This window comes from Prionailurus bengalensis, chromosome D1 (genome assembly GCF_016509475.1).
Source record: "Prionailurus bengalensis isolate Pbe53 chromosome D1, Fcat_Pben_1.1_paternal_pri, whole genome shotgun sequence".
Taxonomy (NCBI): Eukaryota; Metazoa; Chordata; class Mammalia; order Carnivora; family Felidae; genus Prionailurus; species Prionailurus bengalensis.
Genome location: NC_057346.1, coordinates 17,781,267 through 17,806,078, shown reverse-complemented (window position 1 = coordinate 17,806,078; position 24,812 = coordinate 17,781,267). Strand labels below are relative to the sequence as shown.

The 24,812-nt window shown below is 37.2% G+C and overlaps 1 protein-coding gene across 1 annotated transcript in view; it reads right to left on the bottom strand.

Moving 5' to 3' along the window:
- ARHGEF12 (Rho guanine nucleotide exchange factor 12) overlaps positions 1-24,812 on the bottom strand; it is a 150,496-nt gene that overhangs the window by 65,306 nt on the left and 60,378 nt on the right. The window contains 3 exon segments of the mRNA XM_043579638.1: positions 10,405-10,461; positions 12,036-12,121; positions 13,375-13,398. Of these exon segments, the coding sequence (XP_043435573.1) occupies positions 10,405-10,461; positions 12,036-12,121; positions 13,375-13,398 (167 nt within the window).

Here is a 24,812-nt window from a genome sequence, read left to right as displayed (position 1 = left end):
TGGCCGACTTCGGCTCGGGTCATGATCTCGCGGTCCGTGAGTTTGAGCCCCGCGTCGCGCTCTGTGCTGACAGCTCAGAGCCTGGGGCCTGTTTCAGATTCTGTGTCTGCCTCTCTCTGACCCTCCCCTGTTCATGCTCTGTCTCTCCCTGTCTCAAAAATAAATAAAACATACTAAAAAAAATAAAAATAAAATTATATATAAAAAAGAAAAAGAATAAAAGATCTGAATAAACGCATCACAAAGAAAGATACTGAACGGCCAATAAGCACAGGTAAAGGTGCTTAACATCTGCAGTCATCAGGAAGACGCAAATTAAGACTACAATGAGATACTACTATTCGGTAACTAGAAATGGCTAAAAATAAAAAGACTGATAATATCAAATGTTAGCAAGGATGTGGAGCAACTGGAATGCTCAGGCACTGCTGATAGGAGTGTAAAATGGTACAAATGCTTTGGAAAACAGTTTAGAAATTTCTTATAAACATGAGTACTCCAATCAAAAGGTGAGTATGCATTTACACATGACAAAACAATTTCACTCCCAAGAGAAATGAAAACCCATGTCCACATAAAGACTGGTACACAAACATTCATAGCACTTTTGTTCATAAGAACCAAAAACTAGAAACAACTCTAACGTCCATCAACACGTGAATGGATAAACATACTGTCGTGTATCCGTTATAAAAAATACTACTTGGCAAGGAAAAAAAAAAAAAAAGGAATAACTCACACGTGTAGCAAACATGTAAGAATCACAAAAACATCATGCTAAGCAGAAGAAAACAGACACAAAAGAGAGTACATACTATGTGATTCCAATGGAGAACAGGCAAAACTGAAGAACAGTAACAAAAGCAGATTAGTGGTTGCCTAGGGGCAGGGTTGGGAGGAAGGGTAAGAAAGAGACACGCAGGAACAAAGAGACACGCAGGAACTTTCTGGGGTGATGGTCCTGTATCTTAATTAAGGTAATGGTTACATGAATGTATTCATTTGTCAAAACTCATCCAACGGTACACTTAAAAGGACTGCAACTTATTTTATACAAATTGTACCTCAAGAAAGTTGATTTTCAATATCAAAATCTATTAACCCTCAATTCTAGAGACTACTCAACACCAAACAGTATTTGAATTAGCAAATTCACCACTTCCACAAAACAGTACATTGAAACGGGGACAGAGGAAAGATAATCTATCAGAATTCAATGTTTGACTTAATGTTGTGTCCTTCAAGTAATTGGGAAAAGTTATAAAATCAAGGAAGAAGTGTTCTTTGTAAATTTCTAGTACATAATACAATCAATATAAGAATCAGACTAGAATAAGAGCAATGGCTTATCAGAATCTTTTAAAATCCATGCCCGGTATTAGAAAAATAAATATTTGATGATCTATTTCCTTTAAAATTATTTAAAATTTGTTTTTTTTAATTTTTTAAATGTTTATTTTTATTTTTGAGAGAGACCAAGCATGAGCAGGGGAGAGGCAGAGAAAGAGGGAGAGAGAGAATTCCAAGCAGGCTCTGAGCTGTCAGCGCAGAGCCCAACATGGGGCTCGAACTCATGAACTATGAGATCATGACCTGAGCCAAAGTCGGACGTTTAACCAACTGAGCCACCCAGGTGCCCCTGAAATTTCAAAGTAAGATATCATGACTTTAAAATAAAAATCAAGACAGCTGCAACACTGAATATAGAGATTTTTCTCATACTTATATCTATGTTCCCCAGTTCTCCTACCCCACCTCCCAAGAGCTGAAAAATCAGTGAATTAAAGGTTTCTAATGTTGGGGTTTGCTGTGCTAAGCCACTGGCCTTCTTAAACAGACTGTTTTTTTGATCCCTGTAGAGAATAGGATGCTTGTAAAAAATGAGGGAGAGGAACAATGGGCATTAAGAGTTTTGCTACGTTTGTGTATTTCACTTGAATATAATATATATTAAGTACTTAGCTTAATGCCTGACAAACATAAATAACGGCTCATAAATGTTATTATTTTATTATGATGAGGGGTAGCATGCCCTTGGATTTTCATGCTCAGAAATATAATACTCATCTCTCCATGCCATCAATAAAAAATCAATTAATAAACACTTTTAACTTATGGGCACCTGGGTGGCTCAGTCAATTAAGCGTCCAACTCTTGGTTTGGGTTTAGATCGTGATCTCATGATTCATGAGTTCAAGCCCTGTGTTGGGTTCTGTGCTGACACCGTGGAGCCTGCTTGCGATTCTCTCTCTCTCTCTCTCTCTCTCTCTCTCTCTCTCTCTCTCCCTCCCTCCCTCCCTCCCTCCCTCCCTCCCTCCCTCTCTCTCCACCCCTGCCTCCACTCTCTCTCTCTCAAATTAAAAAAAAAAAACAAAAAACATTTTTCTGTTAAACTCCTGTCATTAATGGGAATGCTCCTTAAAAGGATCAATCCTCATTTATGTCTTTGTCTAAATTTCATTTTGTTTTGTTCTAACAAAACAACCAAATTAGATTTGGGTGGGGAAGGAATAGAGAAGGGAAATATTACAGAGTAGGGCTTCTTCTTATAAGAAGGCAACGTTAGAATATGGGAGACAGCAAGAAGGCCTCGAGAAACAAATCACCTTCTCTTATAAGCTTTTCCTAAACATCCAGACTGGGTCGGGTACCCCCTTACAGACTGCACCCTCTTGTTATGTCCACACTATCATTATCATTCACAATGGATTCCTATTTCTTTTTCTCTTCTCACTAGATTATATGCTTCAAGAGTATAGGGTCTCTATCTTGTTTACAATCTTATCTCAGGAACTGGCACATGTTCAGACACAGAGAAATTTTCTTTAATTGGAAAAGTTGAGGAGTCTAGAGATGGAAGTTCAGAAAAGAAAGTCATTAATAAGAGAGAAAAAAAATCCATCACCGTCAATTTTAGCAACTATGTCTAGAGTCCTAACAGACTGCTAAAATTTGAACGATATAGTAGAATTACCACAGAATACTGCAAACCTGTTTTCTACAATTCAAAACTGTCCAGCTTGATCACTTTTCCCTCTTAATTCTACATCAAAAGGAGATGAGGACCAAAGGAGAAGAGCAAACAGAGAAAGAGCTATGTACATATCCTATTTATCTTTCTCCTCTCCTCAACCCCACTGTATTGTCCATTTATTATTATTCTATCTGCTAATCTGAGAATCTGATGTACTTTAACATAAGAACTACTAGAACAACACAAAAAGAAAACACGACTTACATACACAGCCGATTCAGAATCCACGGAATTCAAATTAATGATCCTATTTTGTCCTATGAATCTATGCCATCTGCAAAACCTTACATTGGGGGTCGTAGTTAACTAAAAACTAAGCTGTTGTTCCATTCAAAATTCAGAAATCCGGTCTTTCAAATGCTTAGATCTATTATGTCCCTTCCCATTGCAAATCAAATAAAATGCTTTTCTTTTTTCTTGGGAGAAATTATTTTTTTTATGTTTATTTATTTTTGGGAGAGAGAGTGCAAACAGGGGATGGGAAGGGAGAGAGGGAGACAAAGAATCTGAAGCAGGCTCCAGGCTCTGAGCTGTCAGCAGAGAGCCCGACGCAGGGCTTGAACTCACGAACCACAAGATCATGTTCTGAGCCAAAGTCAGGAGCTTAACCAACTAACTGAGCCACCCAGGCGCCTCATTGGGAGAAATGTTCTACTTGTTGTAGACCAGAAACTGTTTTAACCCAAATCTCACCCTTAACACCCTTAACACTGCAATCACCAATACACCAACAATGAAATCACCGAAGATTAAATCACTGAATCACTGTTAAAGATTAAATCATTAAATCACTGTTATATCACTGAAATATCCTTTTTGACAAACTAGAACCCACTTTCTTAATTTAACAAATTTGCACTGAACATCTGTCTACTAGTTATTTAATACCACAGTCTATAGGTGTTGTGAAAAGTACAAAACTACTAGAAGCCTTTGCTCTCCAAGAACTTAAAATCTTGGCAGGAAAGGACAAAAGAGAAACAAACAGACAAACAATGACAATGTTTAATAAAGAATCCAAGTATGGTACAGATAACAGGCCCTGTACGTTATAAAAGAAGGGAGAGATAACAGTGGAGTCCTAACTCCGAAACAGCCATTTTCAAATTTCATTGATTAAAAACAAACCAACCAACAAACACCGTCCACCATTTTTACTTTTTCTGGTTTTTACAAACACATGTAGTTCATAGTTTGTTTGTGGGTCTGTCTTGCTGAATCACTTATTGTCTGTGATAACTGCATACAATGTGTTGACCTCTGAGTATGAGTTTCTATACGGTCCCAAATCACTTTGGAGCTGCATCCAAGTGCCATGTGTGAAGACAGGCAGAGAGTGCTCAACAAGTAAGATAATGGTGAGGCTCAACCTCTCCTGAAACTTGGTCATGGTAATACTTCCTCATTCCCATTGTTCTTAGTGCCACATGAAGATTGTTTTCACAGCTATCCACTTGTTAAGGGCATACGGAGCACTGGGAAACAAGTGCCTATCTCTATTACAGTACTTACCAAAACGTGTTAAGATTCTTCCTTTGTGCTAGACTGTGAACTCCTAGAAAGCACGTACAGATCCTATTATCTTTGCATCTCCATCCCTTATCATAGCGCCTGGCATACAATAGGTACTCACTGTATATTCACTAAGTAAATCTGCATGTATTTTATATACGGGAAATTCTAAACCATATTCAATCACTTTTTAGGAACAAGTAAAATCATAGGCCTGAAAACCATGCAAAGTAGTGAAGTACTTTTATAAGGACACTAATCTCCTGCCTTGCCTAAATTCTAACTAAAGTAATTTGATTCCCCACCTACCCTAAAATAACTCTAGTTACAAATAAATTTTTCTTTATTTCCTGTTTGTTTTTTTTTTTCTTTTTCAACGTTTTTATTTATTTTTGGGACAGAGAGAGACAGAGCATGAATGGGGGAGGGGCAGAGAGAGAGGGAGACACAGAATGGGAAACAGGCTCCAGGCTCTGAGCCATCAGCCCAGAGCCCGACGCGGGGCTCGAACTCACGGACCGCGAGATCTGACCTGGCTGAAGTCGGACGCTTAACCGACTGCGCCACCCAGGCGCCCCTATTTCCTGTTTTTTAAAGTTTATCATATTTCACCTGGAAGCTAACAGACATCATGCTTCATATCATCAGTGAAGAGTGTTCTTTAAAATTTATATAAATACTATTCTTTTCCTAAATTTTATTTTCTGTTTATAACAAGACATTTCTTTTTCTTGTTATAACAGAATGTTATATTGGTTTGAAACCAATATAAAATGACTGTTTGTTACTTAAGAGGTAATTACCAAGGATGGTATTTTGAAAAGTGAAAAAAAATCAAGCCTTTGTAGTGCTTTGGAGTGGGGAGGGAAGAAGTCATGAAAAGGTCCCCTGAAAAAGAGGAGAAAGTTCTCTCTGATTTCACTATAAGACATATGTGGAGAAAGGCAACAACCATAGTGCCAAAGAGCAAATTACGGAAAATGGAGTGTTAAATACGCAAGGCAATATGTGAACCCTTCCATACTGCATTTATTCCAGGGAAAGCACATTAGTCTTTCTTCACCTTTGATTTTATTACATGACCAAACTTCTCGAAGTCTCACCTCTTAAGAATTAGCTTCAGGGAAGGGTGTGGAGAAAGACCATGTGCAACCTCATAAAAAACAGCTCATTTTTAAACTGCTGCCAGACATACATGTTTTATGAGTAAGACCTCAGATAATCCTTTGATTAAGAAGCTTCTGGATTCTAAATGCACAATGCTGCCAGCAAGAGGAAGCCTTAACTTCCAAGTAGGCTGATTTCATTCTTTTAGACTATTACCAGCAACGAGGCTCTTTTCTAAGTTAAATTTTCTTCTACCTTAACATTCTTCTGAAGACAAGAAAGATCCAATCAAGGTGAGCTACCATTTTATTCTGTCGATTCTCTTTACTAAAATACTTTATTCCAATATCAATAATCACTCATTCATAACTCACTTGATGTGTGCCCCCCGTGTCAGGCACTACGGGAGATGCACAGATGAAGATAAATAATAACAGGACAGTCAAAACAGTAGACACAAAGCAGGATGTCGAAGGTCAGACAACAGAGGAGTGGGGTGGACCTAGGAAAGCCCTATGTTGGAGGTAGTATTTGAATGGTGCCTTGTAGGAAGGAGAGTTAAAAGGAGGTAAACCGTTCAAGACAATGGGAATGGCATGAGCAAAAAAAGAATACCAAGCTATGTTTGGAAAGTGAAACTCTGGAGGAGGGGCTGGTATCTCTAGGTGAGTGGTAGTAGAAGTTAACAGTAGGAGATCAGGGCAGAATGATAAGCTGGAAACAAATTACAGCATATCTAAACTATCTGTACTCTCCTAGTAAGTGAGTGAATGACCAAATCCTTACTTTAGTAGTACTAACAGAAAGTAGAATGGAGAAAAGGAAGTGAATCAATGTGAAACAAAGTTACGAGTCTACGAAAATAGTCTTATGTTGTGATGGAAAACTGAACAAAGCGGTGGTAACAGAACCGAGTGAGGGCTGAAAAATAACGTGAGGGTAGAATCAATGGGACTTGGCAAACAGTGGACTACCGAGGACAGGGGAAAGAGGGAAATCAAAGGTAACTTCAAGAAAATGAGAGTAGGTGAATGGAAGAACGGCAGTACCATGAAAAGAATCAGGGAAATCATCTGATTTCTGGCCGCTGGGAACAATGATGAATCGCACACTGGCCATTCCGAATTTGAAGGATGGTTAGGGGCACCTGGGTTGTTCGGTTGGTTAAACGACTGGCTTCAGCTCAGGTCACGATCTCCCAAGTCATGGGTTCGAGCCCTACATCAGGCCCTATGCTGACATCTGAGAGCCTGGAGCCTGTTTTGGATTCTGTGTCTCCCTCTCTCTCTCTCTCTCTGCCCCTCCCCTGCTGCACTCTGTGTGTCTCTCTCAAAAATAAACGTTAAAAAAAAAAAAAATTGAAGGATGGTTAGAGTGAAAGTATTCAGGAAATGGTTAAAAATAGAAGACTGGAAACAGGAGAAAAGATCAAGGACAGAAAAGTGGACCATGCCTACATTTATAAGAGGGAAAAAGCAATCAAGTAAAGAAAAGCCAAAACAATTGCAGACAGAAAAGGACCAGATTAATGCAATACCCTGGAAATGAAAAAAAAAAGGGCATCAGCACTGCCAAATTGTTCAGAGGAAGGTGAGAACTGAGAAAAAGTACTGATTTTTAAGGATCTTCTGGTTCACCTTCCAGATAGTACGTGTTCAGAGGTCAGATTTCAAGAGGTTAAGAAGTGAATGACTTATGAGGAAATAAAAGGTTCATGTTGTAGAATGCTCTTTGTCAGGCTAAAGAAGAAAGCAGAAAGAATAATACCTTGGTAAGAGTAAGAGTCAAACCAAGGACTTTTATATTTATGAATCTGAAGAAGCTGAATTTAAAAAAATAAGAATTTTTTAAAAATACACTCTGAAGTATCCAACCAGGACAGTTCAAGTACTCATAGTCTGCCTCTGTTACAGACTGCTGCTTGTGTCCCCCCCTTCCCCCAAATTCATATGCTGAGCCCTAACCCCTAACGTAATGGTATTTACAGATGGGGCCTTTGGGAGGTAATCAGAATGAGATGAGGTCAAGAGAGTGGGGCCCTCATGATGAGACTCATGTCCTTAGAAGAAGAGACACCAGAGAGATTGTTCTCTCTCTACATGAGCTCACACCAAAGAAGGGCCATGTGAGCACAAAGCCAAAGGTGGTCATCTGCAAGCCAGGAAAGAGAGCTCACCAGAATCTGGCACCCTGATCTCATACTTCAAGCCTCCAAAACTTCAAGAAAATACATTTCTGTTATTTAAGCCAAGTCTCTAGTATTTTGTTATAGTAGTCCCAGCAGATTAAGACAGCTTCAAAAAGACATGGGTTAATTTCTTGTACATAATACTATCAGCTAGAACCTCTTCATGAAACAAGACAGAAGGTAGGAAGAAGCTGCAAACTCAAAATTCCCTTGCCCTTTTCTCATATCCCACAAAAATCCACAGAATTTTCCATTACGATAGTAGTGAGAAAAAGACCAAATTAAGTATAATTAAAATTGCAAATCAGAAACACGATCTGCTCGTGATCAACGGACTCCAAAAGGTGCAGAAGGAAAAATAAGGAGAAATGGAATAAAAGTACTGACCTACTGCACCAGGCAGAAACCTAACAAAAGAAGTCCATACAAAACAAACATTTGGTTTCCTTTTAAAATGAGCAAAGTAAATCTACCTCACAAAGTAGCTCTAAAAATAGCCAAGGGAGTTCAAAATAAGTAATTTGTAAGCAAAGAACTAGCATTCGTCTAAGTAGTGAGCTAATGAATTTTACCCCAAGACCATATATAATCTCAAAAGTTAGAAGTGGGCTTGTTAAGAGACCCTACACTAAAGCAATGTCAGCAGTTGCTACAATTCTACTCCATCATATTTCAGTATTTCCAAGCTTTTCTGGACTCCCTAGAGATTCCTTTCCAACTGTGCTAACTGCACAAAGTCTGAAGGAGTCCATTCACACAGGTGACAAAATATTTGTAATGTCAAAGAGATTTAAGTTAGTATGCTAACTCTGTTCCGATCAACTCATCCCTTTTATAAGTGCTTTTTAAAGACTCACGGCTCAGTTCCTTCCAGAAAAGGTATTTCGAGGGTTTTCAAGAAACAAACATACAAAGAAGCCACACCTTGTTTCCCCATTACCACTTAAAATGTTTCTATTACTAACAAGCGAATGGCATGCCTGAACTAGCATTGATATTCCTATCACTGAAATATTAACATCCAAATCAAACAGCAAGCTTTTGCATACATACCATAGATCTAGGAAAATGGTGGGGAGGTGAAATACAACACTGCAAAGGCTACTGGAAAAGAAGGGGGCCGTAAAGATGGTGTTCACATTCCTAAGGAGAGGATAAACCATAGGAAGCTCTTTATGTAGAACAGAAAGACAGAGTCTCGAGAAATTCGGAAGCTATTTCTTACTTATGAGAAGCCAAATACTTTGGAAGGGAGGAAAAACACAAACCTGCCATGCCATACAGCACGGTGCACACTTCATCTTGAACTACTGTAAAAGGTTTCACTGCATGAAAAAGGTACTGGTCACCAAAACCAAAGCAAAGAACCGTATTTATCCCACAGAGAAGCATTAACTGGTTTATAACCAAACACTGAAGCCTCGTAATATTAAGAAGTATGTGACACTGTGGGCTCAAGTGTCAGGAAATACAAATTACAAAATGTCTTAAAGGGGGGAGGGGCATTCTCATATATTTGTTTCCTTTCATGTATGTCAAGCTAGGAAACAGCTACATCTGGGGGAACTTCCGTTTGATAGACTTTTTGTTCTTTTAGAGAAGACCTGGTTCTCCTTTGAGGACAACTTTGGAATCTTCATAAAAAGAAGTAACTTATTAGTCTTTCAGTTATTTTAAAAGTCTTGGCTCCAAGCAGTGCTTCTCCTATTCACTTTTCTCAAAAAACGAACTGGATGCCAAAACAAGGGAAGAGGACGGCAGGTAACACTGTGCAGAGGAAAGGGAAAAACACATATGAACTTCACAAACATGGTTTATATTCTCTTTGGAAGACAGGACACAGTCTAGAAATATTAGTGTTTCAATCTTCTGTTGCAAAAAGTTAACCATTCAGATTAAACCTGCTCTGTGAAAAATACCTTTAAAAGGTACCATTTTGAAATTTTCCCATTCAGAATAAGCTTCAGGGAAACTTATAAAAGGCATAAACAAATTCTTCAAGCCACAGAAATAAAATACTTAAGGTATTTTTGCTGTTGTGGATAAATCATACACGAACAGCATTTTCAGATAATGAAGGCAATTAAAAACAAATAAAAAAATCAAATAGGAATTCCAAAGAACTGCTAACACCTCTGAATCACACCAGTGCTACACTTAGAGGGAAAGACTGGTGCCATGAAATTCTACATGATCCAATCTCTGCAAATGGGACACGGGAAGAAGATGCCAAGAATTCAAAGTCCATCCATGTTACATGGAGGAGGCTGACTCAAACATATCAGACATCATCACTTTCCCATCATCCACAAGATGGAAGAGAAGATGGGTCATGTGGCCTACCCTTACTCTACAATGTTAGTTTCTAGCAACCTTAAGCTTCCCAGTTGCAGCCACATTAAAACCCCGGCTCCCTTTCCCTGCAGTAGGTCATGCCATGCAGAGCAGACACAAGGAAGGCTGCAGTTATTTTAAAAAAAAAAAAAAAAAAAAAAAAAAAAAAAAGGAAACAGCATGAAGCAAGCTCCAAAGGTGCAAGGCTGAATCAGCTACATTAGCTTACCATATATCTCGGATCTACTCTCCTCTGAACTAGACTTTGTCTTCTTGGAGGAGCTATCTGCACAAGAGCGGGAGAAAAGGAGAGAGATATAGAAAATATGGAGACCAATGTAAGGGGAAAAATTCATGGGGGAAAAAAGAATGAATCATGATCAAGTTAAATCGTGCAAACACAAAGTATGAACATCACAGGTGATAGCACTTAGAACAGTCACGAACAGCACAGGTAATGACATATTTTAAAGATTTATCGAAGAAAAGATAGTGCAATAAAAATATGTTCAAACACAACAACACATGAATAGTCTACAAAATGTATCATCTGACAATTGTAGAGATGGCAAAAGCACCAAAAGCTGTGATAATCTCATTTTGAAGCACTGCATACCCCTCCGCTAAATCTGTCTTTGGAGACAGCACATCACAGGTGAACAATACAGAGTAAGTCATTCTAACAAGACTATACTATTTAGGTGCACTTGGGCAGAAACTCATTAGCAAGACAGTAACTAATCATATAAATAAATAAAAGCCACTGAGCCTCATGATGTCAAAGTTAGGTATCAGAGATAATTATCTTTTAATAGAAATCCAGAAGTTATACCCCACCACAAAGCCTAAATTGATGATCGGGACTTCATTTTTACCTACTACTCAAGATGCAAGTAAACTATTAGCTATTCACTTCCTATTCTTCCCTGTCTAGATAATAATATTTTTTCAAAATAACAGTTTATACTAAGAATATGAAATATTAGACACAAAAAATATACTTTTAAAAATTAAAAATCATATTTATAAACAAAAAATATCTAAAAAGATATTTTATTTGTGTATCTAAGACCTTAACATTCATTTACTTTATCTTTTGTCATAGGAACGTACAACTGAGTGAAATTGTTATGAGCACAGAGAACACAAATCAGTTTCAAATGACAAAAGCAAAATTATCAAGCATTTTTTTATAAATTAAATACTGAGAGAGTTTATAAGGAGAAAACAAAAGACCGTATTTTACAAAAGGAGTTCAATCTGTATGTATAAAATTAAGAATTTAATAATCAGAAGTCTACTAGCATGAAAACTTTAGGAAAGATCAACATTACTTAAGACTCTCTAAGCTCAGAATACTTGTCTGAAGAAAAAGGGATCTCTATTCATTTGCTTACTCTAAAATCGTACGATCATTAATTTTTGAAGTTGGATTTTATCTAATACTCCAATTTACCACAATCACACATGAATTTTTAAATAACTACAGAAATCTGTAGTTGTTACTGCTTTGATTTCATGAATTACTACTGTTCATACTTATGATTCATTTTAACACTAAGTCCTTGGTCTGCCTGGAATCTCTAATTATGATATAATAACTATTTCTCTTCTCATGATTATTTTTTTAAAAAGCACACTCTACAATGATGCTTCCATAGTGGAATCCATAGTGTTGAGTGTTAAAAATGCATGCAACTCCTCCTGAATGCACAGGTTTTATATTACATCACTGAGGAGGAAGGAGAGTCCTGAACAGACCAAACAGTAACTCCCGGTGTTTCAGGTAGTTATACAGCTTAAGCTGTATTAGTCTGAACTTCATTACTCTCAATAGTCTTTGGAAAAATGGTGTTTTACCTGTGGGATCAAAATCATGTGATGCACTGCGCTCAACTTTCTGCTTCTTGTCTGTTGGTGACTCTCGGTTCAAAATACTTCCATGCCTAAATTAAAGTAAAGCAATCAAATATTTACTACAAGCAAATCAACAGAATAAAAACTTAATTTAAAAATTGCTGATCAGTTTACCCTATACAGTCTCATAAATCTCTCTAACGTATGTTTTTCAAGAAGTTTTAAATTCAGTCTATGCTATGTGTAATAAAGAGTCTATTTATTTGGTTATATAAAGTGCTTAAAAATAATAAAAGTAGTATTTAGCATTAAGTCTATTTTATTCTTAGAAATAACTTAAATTCTTTCAGTGGTTTTCACAAGTTACTATTATTTCCACCGAACAGGTAAGAAAACAGTGCCTGAAAATAATTAAACACATTCCTCAACCAGACTCTACATATACTATGATCAGTTTCAAAATCACTGTGTAAATATAGCATGGATGAGAAAAGTTAAAAAAAAAAAATCTTAGGCGAGCCTCACTATAGCTCTAGCTACACAAGTCAGGCAGGCCCAGTTGACACTAGAATCATTATTTTTCCTATGGCCTACCCAACGACAGTGATCAAATAGTGGCTGGGCAGCAGATAAGACCCTCACCGTAACACATACACTACTAATTAACTGAAATGTCAAGATCAGCATTGGTATCCTGGACCACACTGTCACTAAAAATGACAAAAGTAGTATAATAGTTAGGAATCATACACTACGTACATTGTAAATAATATTCACAACAACCAGGATGAGAAAGAGATGTTGAAGAACAAGTACTGAGGAAAAGGCATTCAATCCCAGGGTATGAATACATATGGAGATATGGATGTGGGCACAGGCATATTTGAACATTCTGGATTTTTCCCTTTACTGGCTTAAAGTAATTAAGACTGATTCAGTTTGCCAAAGTTCATTAACTAAAGGCAGCTGTAGTTACCCAAGTGATAAAACACATCAAAAACTGGCAATCCATTCGCACTCCCCAAGCTACTCACAACTGAAAACAGTCACAATAGATTTTAAAATTAAATCTCTTCATAGGGAGTGACCTTAACTATCAATTTGAACAAACTTTTAAAATGCTTACATTAAAAACATTGAAAATGTTATCAAAACAATGCTCTCTCCAGAAAAAATATGCAACACCTGTTATATTTTAAATTTGTAAAACATTTTGATATTTTAAACTACTTAATATAAAAAATCCACATTTTCAAAAGCCACAAAAATCCACCATAATTTCGAAGGAATGCTTCTAATTAAGAGTTAACCTGAACATATGAAGGGCAACTGAACAACTTACCTTATAGGTTTTTTGAGGGGAAACCTGAAACAAAGGAAAGAAAAAAAAAAGGGTTAAATGTAGTTATCTCACTGGTAAGACTGTTATTCAATTTATTCATTCTATTAAACCAGAATAAGAGATTTAAATCTTACACTAACTTTCCCAAAGCAAGATTCAACAAACAGGCAGACAAAAAAGCTACATTCTATTTTTTTAATATCTTAACTCCTTTGTTAAATCTTAAATTTCAGGTGCTAGGAGCTGTCACTAAAATCTAAATATTCAGTGCTCAGCACCATTCTAAACTGTTAACATGTACTATCTCATTTAATCCTTATGTACTTATATATACATATTATTATTTCCATTTCACAGGTTAAAAAGACTGAGGTAAAGAGAAATATCTTACCGTTAAAATATTCTACCTCGTTTCCCTGGCAGAGAAAGTTTCCTCCCTTCCGTCACCCCCTCCCCAACCCCCACAAGATATCTGGGTGCTGATTACTGCTCTGTTGATCTGCATCTACTACCCTTTGATCATACTCAAATCACAATTCTTGTTTATTTACATTTGGCATTTGTAACAGAAATCTAGAGAAAATACCATCGCAGGATTATCAGTTATTAAGAATATGTTCCAAAAGTAGAAAACAAAGGTTACATCTTTTCTTCTTGCAGTTCTATAAGCTATAAAGAATACTGCATTTCCTCCTGGTTGTCTTTTTTAAAGAAATATTATTGGGGCTTCCTGATAAGAATTTGATGTTACATATAAACACTAAGTCTCTAAGTGTTTCCAAATTTCTTCCCATTCTCCTTTTCAGGTCTGTCCTTTCAGAAATCACCTCAACCTCTGGCATTTTATGTAAAGATTATTTAGCCTGCGTAATAAAAACAGGCTTTCTTAAGAATAGCCATAAAATGTTTCTTTAAAAAAGGTTATTAGTAAACACAGTAAGAAAAAAACCAAAACAATGACGGTGGGATGACTTTTGTCATGGAGATAGTTTAGTTAAAAAAAGAAAAAACCCTCTAACATAAAAGTTTAATTACAATTTTCTTTAACTCCTACATAAGCCAAAATTGATCCAAAGAAAAAGACAAAGAATCTAAAAACTTCCATGATAAGTGCATGTTAACTCACAACAAAGTCAGGGAAAAGGGGCTCTGGGGTAAAGAGCACATTGCTCTACTGAATGTACCAATTACAAACGATTATCAAACTTTTAGAAATAGTTCCTAAGAAGTCCATCCCTACTTGTTGGGGAAGTGGGGAGGTGGGAATGTTTTTTCATTTGGAAACAAATATAAAAGCTGGCAGGAAAGAATTCCCAGCTGAGTTTCTGCAAAGGATAATACCTGCAGTTAGCAACCTCAGCCACTCTTCCTGATAGCCGTTACAGAAACTCCTACCCCAAAACAATGGCCGCTTGCGTCAGGGGCTGACTGCAACATCCAGGGAGATTCTGGTAAAGAATCCCGGAAGTTCCCAGACTACTGATTGAAAACCAGCTTCCTGAGCGGTTTTCTCTTACGAGGGAATGGAAGAGGAGGGGAAAGAAGATAAAAATGGAATGAAAAGATGAACAAGGACTACTGTACAGGAAAATTTGCTTACCACAATCTACTTACTAAATTCTTAAAGCACAGATGAAGAACAAAAATTTTTAAATCACAATAATTTTTCTCTAATCACTAAATTGCAGTTAGCCCGACACCAGGCTGATGAAACGGTTCCGCACAAAATCCTCTATTTTCAAGTCCTTGTCCATTCTGTAACCCAAGCATAAAACTGACAATCTCCTCTAGTTCGATATTTATGTAAAAGAGCTATAGTTGAATGAAGACATTATATTAATGTACTTAATCAAACTGTACCTGGCTTTTGAAAATACCATATTGATGACTTGGGCATTTAGCCAACAATGAACATGTTTGTGCTTATTTACGTACACGTGTATGTATTCTTCCAGATGTAAGACAAAGTCCAAGTACTAATATGAAGAACCATAATTTAAAAAGGAAACTGGGGTGCCTGGGTGGCTCAGGTGGTTAAGTTTCCGACTCTTGATTTCAGCTCGGGTCATGACTCAGTTCATGAGTTTGAGCCACACATCAGGCTCTGCGCTGACAGTGCAGAGCCTCCTTAGGATTCTTTTTCTTTCTCTCTCTCTCTCTCTCTCTCTCTCTCTCTCTCTCTCTCTCTCTCTCCCCCCCCCCACCCCCACCCCCACTTGTGCATGTGCTCTCTTTCTCAAAACAAATAAACTTAAAAAATAAATAAATAAAAAGGAAAGGGTTGTCAAAATTTGAGCCACTGGGATAAGGCAACTAGATGCCCTTACTTTTGATAACCTATACAGCAAGCACACTCATACGCCACAAATCCTAACCAAGGGCCTCAAGCTTATAATTACATTGACTCACTTGACTTCGGGATGCCTTTCTTTCTTTTTTTTTTTTTTAAACGTTTATTTATTTTTGAGAGAGAGAGAGAGACAGAGAGAGACAGTCAGACAGAGCACAACTGGGGGACAGGCAGAGAGAGAGGGAGATGCAGAATCCAAAGCAGGCTCCAGGCTCCAAGCTGTCAGCACAGAGCCCAAAGTGGGGCTGGAACCAATGGACCATGAGACCATGACCTGAGCTGAAGTCGGACACTTAACCTACTGAACCACCCAGGTGCCCCAGGATGCCAGGTTTTTTAAGTTTATTCATTTATTTTGAGAGAGAGAGCATGTGCAGGAGGGGCAGAGAGAGAAGGAGAGAGAGATAATCCCAAGCAGGCTCTGCACTGTCAGTGCGAGGAGCCCAATGCAGGGCTCAAACTCACAAGCCTGTGAGATAATGACCTGAGCCAAGATCAAGAGAAGGATGGTTAACCGACTGGGTCACCCAAGTGTCCAGGATGCCTTTCTTCTTACAAGTTCTGAGCTCTAATATTAAAGCCCCAGGTAGCAACACATAGAGGCCTCCCCAAAGTTTTTATTTTCACACTCCACCCATGTGTTATTACAGTATAAAGGGAGTTATGATTTGATAATTACATAAACCCTAACTAAATAAATATTTATTCTAGTAAAACTTCTAATTATAGCCAGGTTTAACTATACATATATACATACACATATTTAAGTATATAATATATATACACACATACATAATTTTCTAACTGGGATATTCCTTTAAGTTCGTTAAACAGAATTTGTTGTAGATGAAAAAAGAATTGGAAAGGGCCGCCAAACTTTGTGTTTTCACATATTTGCTTATAATGAAGAGCCTGTAAGAAGTCATTTTTCCTTTTTTGATTTTTGTGAGAAAAGAGCTAGCCTTTGACACTGTTCCTATGAGAAATGTCCCAAAAGAAAAAATAGAGATTATCACACTCAAACCTTAATTCCTACCCTCTCTCTCCTTCAAGGTAGATATTTTTTTCTTGGGGTTAGTAATGATGAAGAATTTGGGACTCTGGATGGTTCTTAATAAGGGATGATTGAAATGAGGAGAATAAAGTTAAGGATATTTTACCTACATTGTTGGACTGTGGTCGAGTTTTCATTAGCAAGCAATGTTAGCTACTAAATTTAGAATTCCAAAAAATTCCACTGTAAGATACATCCTGACTTTAGCAATGTTAAAATGCAGGGTGAAAAGCCTGTGTACCTGGGAATCCATGACATATAGCACTAGTTTATTGGAATTCATGCCAGTGAGGAGAGTTTCTAGACAAAGAACTCTGCAAAATAGGTTACAGCTAAGATAATTCTAAGGCTCAATCCTCATAAAATGATGGCAATTATCAAGGCAAAAAATACAGTGTTCCAATACAGTTATCGGCAATGAAAATCACGTGTGATCTCAAGGCCTCAGGAACAGGGATGTCTCAGAAAACAAAGAACAAGGTTCACATTCTAGTTTGAAAAGGCGCTTGCACTTGGGCAAGTTCCTTAACCTCTCTAACAATCATCTGTAAAATAATGATAATACTACTACCTACCTTACAAATTTGTTTTGAGGATTAGATTAGAAAATGAGGAACATTAAATGAGAAGCACTGCCTAGCACAGAATAACCACTTAATGATTATTAGCTATTAGTTAAAATGCAAATAAAATCTGAACTTTAGAGACATAACTACAAATTAAGTAGAGGAGAAAAATAAACTTAAAGACTAACAATATTCAAATAGGCTTTCAGTTCAGCAAAATCCACAGAAATGCAAAATCCAAAGCCAATGATGAAACCATAGGTTTAACGTGCCAAGCCATATTATATAAAATTAACGTCAATACTCAAGTTAACAAACTTCCCAGATGCTGCAGGGTAAAAGAAAAGATCAGGTTACAACCCAAACTTTTAATTTTCATGGCAAGTAGGGTCAGTGATTTCTTTTTAAGGCTGTGAAATTGTGCTGACCATACCTGTCACTTCTTAGCAAGAGAGTGCATTATTTCCACATCTCCTTTAAAATATCAAAATGATTAAGGCATCCCGTGTCCTGGATATAAATTAGGTTTTTTACTTCCCTGTTTCTACAAAATAATTTAAATAGCCTAAAGTACAACCCTTAAATTTGAAATTACTCCAACGTGAATACGAACCAGCTAGCTCTACTATTACATCATTTTTCACAAAATAACAAACAAAACAGCTAAAAGGGCATCTGTACCCATAAGTACCCATAAGTATAGGGATTTAGAACATACTGCTGACTTTAGCTAAACTGTTAATTCGAGCTTTAGATCTCTGGACAGTCAGATTCATAGAACCAAAAGTAGTAATGACCACTACCACTCCTCCCCCTTCAAAAAAACACCAGCCGTAGGTCCTGTCACCACCTACAATTTATAACTGGCCTGGCTGAAAGTCACTAAAAGAACTAAAAATTATGGAAAAAACAAAAAAATAAAAGTCTGAAAATGACCTACCATTGTACCTTTTTATTAGGATATAGATCCAAAGCATGAAAAGTTGTTAGCTGAGCTGGCAATAAAACATTAGTTACATCAGAAAGACTCAGACAGAAGCTACAGCTGACAGGATGACTCATGGAGAATTTTTCATGGTGTTATTAGTTTTAAACCTCTGGACCTTGCAATACAAAACCACAAAATGACAAGGACCAAGGAGCTCAGTTCTGGTGTAAAATCCAAAAACAATTCACTGAAATGTAATGTAAGATCTCAAGCTAACTTCTTAAATATGGTTTGGTATACTGTCACTGTTACTGAAGAACTTGAAACACATGACGACCCTCAGTAAGTGGCTCTTCTTTCCTGGACGTACTTTGACAAATCAAACAGTAAATTCTAAATTATCTTAATTGCCTCTGTCAGATATTGTAAGCTGGACACTGGTTGTTTCGGAACTGAGAAAAGTAGTTCATAATTAATGTAACAGCTTATTTATTACAGGCTCTCATTTACTCATTGATAATCTGGAATAGTATCACTTTTGCAAATATTTCCTGTAAGGTTTCTAAATAACTTTCCTTTGAAATCATGAGTATCACCATTAACTTATACAGTGTCTTTTTAGACTTCAAATTACTCACTTCAAAAAACAAAGAGAACTGCCAGAAAAAAGTATGAGAACCTCAAACTACTTAGTTATTTGCATCCCATTCAACATCAGTCAAACCATCAAATCGATGATGATATGGATCTGGGCTTATATAAACAATAAACTGGACTCAACAGAATAATCTCATGATTTCTAAAATAATGACGATACATAATTTTCATTTGAGAGTGATTAAAATCTCAATCTTGTTCCACGATTCCCTATTTCAGAATTTGTTTGGAGAAGTGGTTCAAGACGGCAGTGCCTGAAGATCCTAAACTCACCTCCTCCCATGGACACAAAATTCAACAGCTAAAATGGAAGAATTTCCTCCGAAAAAGTTCTGTGAAAACTAGATGAACAGTGCCTCTACAACAAAAGATAAAAGGGCCACACTGAGACAGGTAAGGGAGGCAGAGACAGACATGCTCTTGCCAAAATGCCACCCCAGGGGCAATGACCCACAATTGGGAGGGATCTCAAAAAATATGGAACTTTTTCCAGAAGGGTGAGGGGTTTGTGCCCCACATCAGGCACCCCAACCTGTGGGCCCTGCACCAGGAAGACAAGCCCTCAGAACTTTGTATCAACTAAGATTACATCCAGGAGAACCATAGAAATGTAGGTAATTAAAAAAAAATTAAAACACTCTTAAAGGTCTTGCAGGCAGACTCACTCACCTTGAGACCTAGCACAAAAGCAGCAGTTTGAAAAGTTCCTAGACCACATGTAAAGGAGACCGAATTACTCATCTTAAAGGAACTTCCAGAGAAGAAGGCACCTGATGGTTCTCTCTCCAAGAACAGAGTGTTGGCAGGTGCCATTTTTGTGATCACATTCTATCGTGCTAAGGCCGGCACTGGCGGGCACCGTTTTTATAATCTCCCTCTAGCCTGCTAATGGAGGTTGGTACCCCCTCTTCAGTGCCCAACCATGCCACAGCCAGGCAAACATCTCCTTCACCACCTCCAATGCCATAGCCATAGCTCCACCACAACCAGCAGGTATGTACAGAACACACAGGGGATGCCCTTTGAGAGCCTGGCTCTGGTGACCAAGGGGAATGCACTTCTGGGCCTCCGGGTCATCTCCTACAGAAGGCCACTCCATCAATACTAGGAGATGTAGCCGTTTTGCCTAATATATAGAAACGAACTCACAAACTCAGGCAAAACAAGGAGACAGGAATGGGTTGCAAACAAAAGTACAAGACAAAAACTTCAGAAAAAGATCTTTATGAAACACAGATACATAATCTACCTGATAAACAGTTCAAAGTAATGGTCATAAAGATGGTCACGAAACTTGGGAGAAGAAAAGATGAACACAGTGAGAACATCAACAAAGAGAAAGAAAATAAAAGGAGGTACCAAAAAAAAGTCACAGAGCTGAAGAATGCAAGAACTGAACTAAAAAAATACACTGGAGGGGTTCAACAGCACCCTGGATGAAGCAGAAGAACAATCTGTGAGCTAGAACACAAAGCAACAGAACCCACCCAAACAGAGCAGCGAAGCAAAAGAAAAACAAAAGAGAAAATGAAACTTTAGGAAATGAAGATACGTGAAAGGACAGATGGGATAACATCAAGTGTAATAACACCCCCACTATAGGACTCCCAGAAGGAAAAGGGAGAGGCAAAGGAGCAGAAAACTTATTTGAAGAAATAATGGCTGAAAACTTCCTTAATCTGGGGAAGGAAACAGACATCCAGGTCCAAGAAGCCCAGAGTTCTAAACAAAACAAACCCAAAGAAATCCACACAAAGCAATATTAAAATTAAAACAACAGAAGTTAAAGATAAAGAGCCGGGTGCATGGGTGGCTCTGTCGATCAAGCATCCAACTCTTGATTTCAGCTCAGGTCATGATCTCACAGTTGGGAGATCAAGCCCCACAGCAGGCTCCACACTAGAGGGAGAGAGGCTCTCCCTCTCCCTTTGCCCTTCCCCCCTCTTTTGTTCTTCTCTCTCAAAAACATAAATAAAAATAAAGATAAAGAGAGAACCTTAAAAGCAGCAAGAGAGAAACAATTTGTTATGTACAAAGGAAACCGGTAAGGCTATCAGCAGAATTTTCAGCAGAAAATTTGCAGGCCAGAAGGGAATGACATGACATATTTAAAGTACTAAAAGAAAAAAACTTCCAACCAAGAAAACCCAACCTGCGGGGTGGGGGAGTGGGAGGAGGATACTCTACCTGGCAAGGTTATCATTCAAAACAGAAGAACTAAGAATTTTTCAGATAAACAAAAGCTAAAGGAGTTCATCACCACTAAACTGTCCTTACCAAAAAAAAAAAAAAAAAAAAAAAAAAAAAAAAAAGTTATAAGAACTTCTTTAAGGTGAAAAGCAATGACACTAATTAATGACAAGAAAACACATGAAAGTAAAAAATCTCACTGGGAAAGGTAATATATACAGTAAAGGTGGTGAATTAATCACTTATAAAGCTAGTATGAGGGTCAAAAGACAAAAGTAATAAAAATATCTATAACTTCAATAGTGAGTTAAGGGACACCTAAAATAAAAACCTATGAAATATGACATCAAAAACAAAATGTGCGGGGGATAAAAATGTAGTTTTGGAATGTGTTCAAATTTAAGTTGCCATCAACTTAAAACAGACTATTATATAAATAAAGATGCTATTTGTGAACTTCACAGTAACCACAGAGCAAAAACTTATAGTAAATACACACAAAAAAATGAAGAAAAACCTGTACATAAACGAAAGAAGGTTATCAAACCACAGGGGAGAAAGAAGAGAGGAACAGAGAGGAACTACAAAGACAGCCAGAAAACAATTAACAAAATGGCAATAAGTACATACCTACCAATAATTACTTTATAAATGTAAATGGACTAAATTCTCCAACCAAAACGTACATTATAGTTGAATGGATTAAAAAAAAGACTCATATACATGGTGCCTAAAAGAGACTAATTTCAGAAGTAACACAGAAACTGAAATTAAAGGTAGGGAAAAAGATAGTCCATGCAAGTATGAACTGAAAAGAAAGCTGATGTAGCTATGCTTTTACTAGACAAAATAAACTTTAAAACAAAGACTTTAATAAAAAGAAAGGCATTACATAATGATAAAGGGGTCAATCCAGCAAGAAGATATAACGTTTTTATTTTTTTATTTTTTTTTCAACGTTTATTTATTTTTGGGACAGAGAGAGACAGAGCATGAACGGGGGAGGGGCAGAGAGAGAGGGAGACACAGAATCAGAAACAGGCTCCAGGCTCCGAGCCATCAGCCCAGAGCCCGATGCGGGGCTCGAACTCCCGGACCACGAGATCGTGACCTGGCTGAAGTCGACGCTTAACCGACTGCCACCCAGGCGCCCCGAAGATATAACGTTTTTAAATAAATATGCACCCACCATAGGAGTACCATAATAAATAAATATTAATGGACCTAGAGGAATAAACTGATAACAATACAATAGGCATCAATAGATGAATCATCCACACAGAAAATCAATAAGAAAAAACTGAACTAAAACAACACATTAGACCAGATGTCCTTAACAGATATATATGGAACATTTTATCCAAAAGCAACAGAATACACATTCTTCTCAAGTGCACATGGAATATTTTCCAGGACAGATCACATGTTAAGCCACAAAACAGGTCTCAATAAATTAAAGAAGACTTAAATCCTATCAAGCACCTAGTCTGACCACAATGGTATGTATGAAACTAGAAATCAATTTTAAGAAGAAAACTGGAAAAACCACAAAAATGTGGAAATAAACAACATGCTACTGAACAATCACGGGGATATCAGAGAAATCTAAGAAATAAAAAAAATGCCTAAACACAACTGAAAATGGGCACCTGGGTGCCTCCAGCAGTTAAGCGTCAGACTCCCAGTGTGGTCTCAGGTCATGATCTCGCAGTTCGTGGGTTCAAGCCCTGCATTGGGCTCTGTGCTGAAGGCATGGAGCCTGCTTGGGATTCTCTCTCTCTCTCTCTCTCTCTCTCTCTCTCTCTGCCCCTCCCCTGCGCGCGCTCTCTCTCTCTCAAAATAAATAAATAAATATTAAAAATTAAAATTAAAAAAAAGACAACTGACATGCAGCAAAAGCAGTTCGAAGAGGACAGTTCATAGCAATGCAGACACACTTCAAGAATCAGAATATATTTGGGGCGCCTGGGTGGCTCAGTCGGTTAAGCGTCCGACTTCAGCTCAGGTCACGATCTCATGGTCTGTGGGTTTGAGCCTCGCGTGAGGCTCTGTGCTGACATCTCAGAGCCTGGAGCCTGCTTTGGATTCTGTGTCTCCCTCTCTCTCTGCCCCTCCCCTGCTCATGCATGCTCTGTCTCTGTCTCAAAAATAAATAAAAACATTTAAAAAAATAATTAAAAAAAAAGAATCAGAATATGTTTGTGAGCATAATAAAAATAAGAGGGAAAAAAAATGTCCTCTTAATCTAGGATAGGCATGTTTCTGAACAAGATTTTACATAAAATACATTAAGATTGAATGTTCAAATTTTGTAAACTGAAGAGAGAACTGAGCAAAATTTGTTAGGACAAACTGCTTTGTGTAGATTTGCCAAAGGTCACAATTGTACTTCTGAAAAAGCAGAAAGTCTTAGCTTTTACCTTTTATATTGAGGTGTCATTGAGACAAACTCCACCATCAATGTAAACTGGAGAATGTTATGAAAATGTAAAATTAAAATATAAAATAATATGTCAAATAACATATTGTCTAGTATATAAAAAAGTTCCACTCAAAATACAAATTCTTCTGTATCACTTTAAAGCACATATATGACATATTTGCAGTTGGCCATTTTTATTAAAGAAAAAGTCTGAAACATCCATAAAAATAGCAGTTTGTAGCAAGGAATACCAATTCAACAAAAAAGCAAATTATAACAGATTTCTCTTAAATTTTCCTAGACATTTCTTAGCAAGTGCCAACACAAGTATAATAGGAATCTTCTAGGAGAAGGAAAACCAGTCAGGATTTACACTGACACCCAAATCACAGAGTATTAGTCATGATCTCTGCGTACCTTCAGCTATTGTACTTGGTATGCACTCATTCCTTGACTACAAAGAAAGCTAATTCATATCATATCTATACCACAAAGCTGAATAAACAAGGATTTACCCCCCAAAAGTCACAGCACAAGGAAACACAGGGAATGAGAAAAGTATAAACTTAGCAGCCATATACTCTAAAAATGTGCACAATTTCTTTGAACCAAACCAACATAGACCTATTTCTTACAAAGAAATAAAAACCTCAGATACTTTGCAGGAAGAACTCTAAGAGAATAAGGATTAAGGACGTTCCATGCTTTCTACTTATAATTGTTACAATTATTTAAGAAATGCATTATGAGTAAGCATTTTGATTATATATCATTACATTTATATGTCACACTCCTTAGTTGGTGAAATATTTCCATAAATAAATAAAACTTACAGGATATATGAATATAAAATATCAGTAAAGATAAGGCTACTAAAAAAACTGATCATAGCCAATATCATTACAATTAAATCTTCTATATAACACACATCCCACCTTCATAAAAATGTCTTATTTTCTTCTAAGGAAATTTTGTTTCATTAAAAACACTTTTACCAGCTATGTATACAATGAATGTTATAATGCAATTTTTGGTTTTTAACTAGAGACTTCTCTTCATAAATGCTTTGGTTCTGGCATCAAATATTACCAATTCTTCAATTCCCCTTAGCCATCCACTTAGTCTATCAAGAAACCACATTTTCTATGACAAATCTGAATACCCAAACTTTCAAATCGGCACAAAGGAAAAAAAGACCTCTGATTCTGAGAGGGAAAGGTGAGAAAATTAGTTATATGCAGGCTATCTCACATCTTCTTCTACAAGAGTTT